General features: G+C 38.1%; 1 protein-coding gene across 1 annotated transcript in view; it reads right to left on the bottom strand.

The window, feature by feature from the left end:
- The window catches only part of LOC102013444 (vomeronasal type-2 receptor 116-like), a 28,677-nt gene that overhangs the window by 3,888 nt on the left and 23,091 nt on the right, over positions 1-1,698 (bottom strand). Inside the window, exon 5 of the mRNA XM_005409711.1 lies at positions 1,494-1,617. Coding sequence (XP_005409768.1) covers positions 1,494-1,617 — 124 coding nt within the window. The remainder of the gene's footprint in view (positions 1-1,493; positions 1,618-1,698) is intronic.

Below are 1,698 nucleotides of genomic sequence, written 5' to 3'. Positions count from 1 at the left end.
CTGGTGAGCGCTCTTCCCCTGGATTGCAGACAGTGCCTTCTCGCTGTGTGCTTGCCTGGCCCTTCCTCGGTTTTCATGTGTACAGAGAAAGAGAGGACTCACTGGTGTCTCATCCTCAGTACTGAATCCCTGGGGCCCTGGGGACACTCAGTAAATATAGGCTGAGTGAAGTCACCCCCCTGTACTTCATAAAAATAAAATAAAAAATAAATAAAACAAACGTTTACCACAGAAACAAAGCAAAAATATTCAACAGAGACGTGATTCTACCATATGGTTTATTATCATAAATTCAAATATTCTCCAAGTTGTAATTATGGTATTTAGAAATATTTAATATTGGTTCCCTGTATTTTTTACAGTATGTGCCAACCTCATTACCATACTCTCTGTTTTTAAATAACATTGAATCTCATTTTTATGTGAAATACTACACAATGTGGGAATGCTTGTTTTTGCTAAATTTGCTAACTTTTATAGGAATTCAACCCAAGCCCAGTCCCCTGATACAGTACTGATGGTACTGCTTTTGTGAAGGAGCTACAATATTCTTGCCAAATCATAGCTGTCGTCTTTTATCCAATCCCCCAATCAATGTTCACTACTGGAGCTCTGTAGCAAAACTACAATTGTTACATGATTTTACAACTATTCTTCTGGAAAATCCAGGAGAGCAGGGAAAAATTCCTAGTAACTGAGCTTATGCTGAGCATGAGCCTGCTGTACTCCAAAGTCAGATCTACCTCTAAATCCAAAGACATACTCTCAGTGCATAAGCTCTGTCAAGGACAGAGCTCGGCACTGGGTAAGTAAGGAGATGTCAGATCCTTTTCTTCCATGTGGCCTAACTGCATCTTTAAAGAAGATAAAGTGTTGGAGCTGAATCACCTTTGGTTACATTTCATGATGGAAAAAGAAACTAGAAATTGTAGGGTGTAATAAAGGAGTTTCCTTAAAACATAATTGCTTCACTGGGCTGAGAAAAAGAGATCAAAGAAGACAAGTGCAGTGCTGCATACCTGGAAGCCTTCCTACTGAGGAAGATGAAGCAGGAGAGGCACAAATTTAATTACCAGATATAAGAAACCCACTATCATTTTTATTGTTTTTGCTTTGTTTTGTTTGTCTGTATATTGTTATTTTGTTATTTTTTTATTCTCCTTAAAATAAAATAAATAAATGTGAAACCAACTCGGGCAAGTTAATAAGATGCTATCTCAAAGGAACAAAATAGGGCATGTAGCTCATTGGGCACACACCTCTGGGTTCATACTAAGGAAAGCAAACCTAAGAACAAACGAAGACAATAAAAAAAAACAAAGGAAACAGAAGGTATTTCGCAAGGGGCAATGGTACTAGGTACAGAAAAGAAATCATTCACTGAAGGAAGAAAGAATTTGCTTTTGCTCTTCTTCAAAAACTTTTCTTCATCTCTGTATGGATTGGAAGGCACAAAGAGAGGTGAATAATTTGTCCATAAGTCACACTCATACCTGTGTCATTGGTGATCTCATTCTCTGGACAAGGTGTACAATCAAAACAGCAGGCAACCTTTCCCTCTTGAGGGCTTTTCCTAAATCCAGGACCACAACTCTCACTGCACACTGAGCGGGGAGTCTGAGGAAAGTCAGGTACATGTTCATAACTACTTAGATTTCCCCTGAATCTTTCATAACTACAATGAAAAAAAATATATTT

Source organism: Chinchilla lanigera, unplaced genomic scaffold (assembly GCF_000276665.1).
Source record: "Chinchilla lanigera isolate Chin_1 unplaced genomic scaffold, ChiLan1.0 scaffold00123, whole genome shotgun sequence".
NCBI lineage: Eukaryota > Metazoa > Chordata > Mammalia > Rodentia > Chinchillidae > Chinchilla > Chinchilla lanigera.
This window is presented reverse-complemented; position numbering and strand designations above follow the sequence as displayed.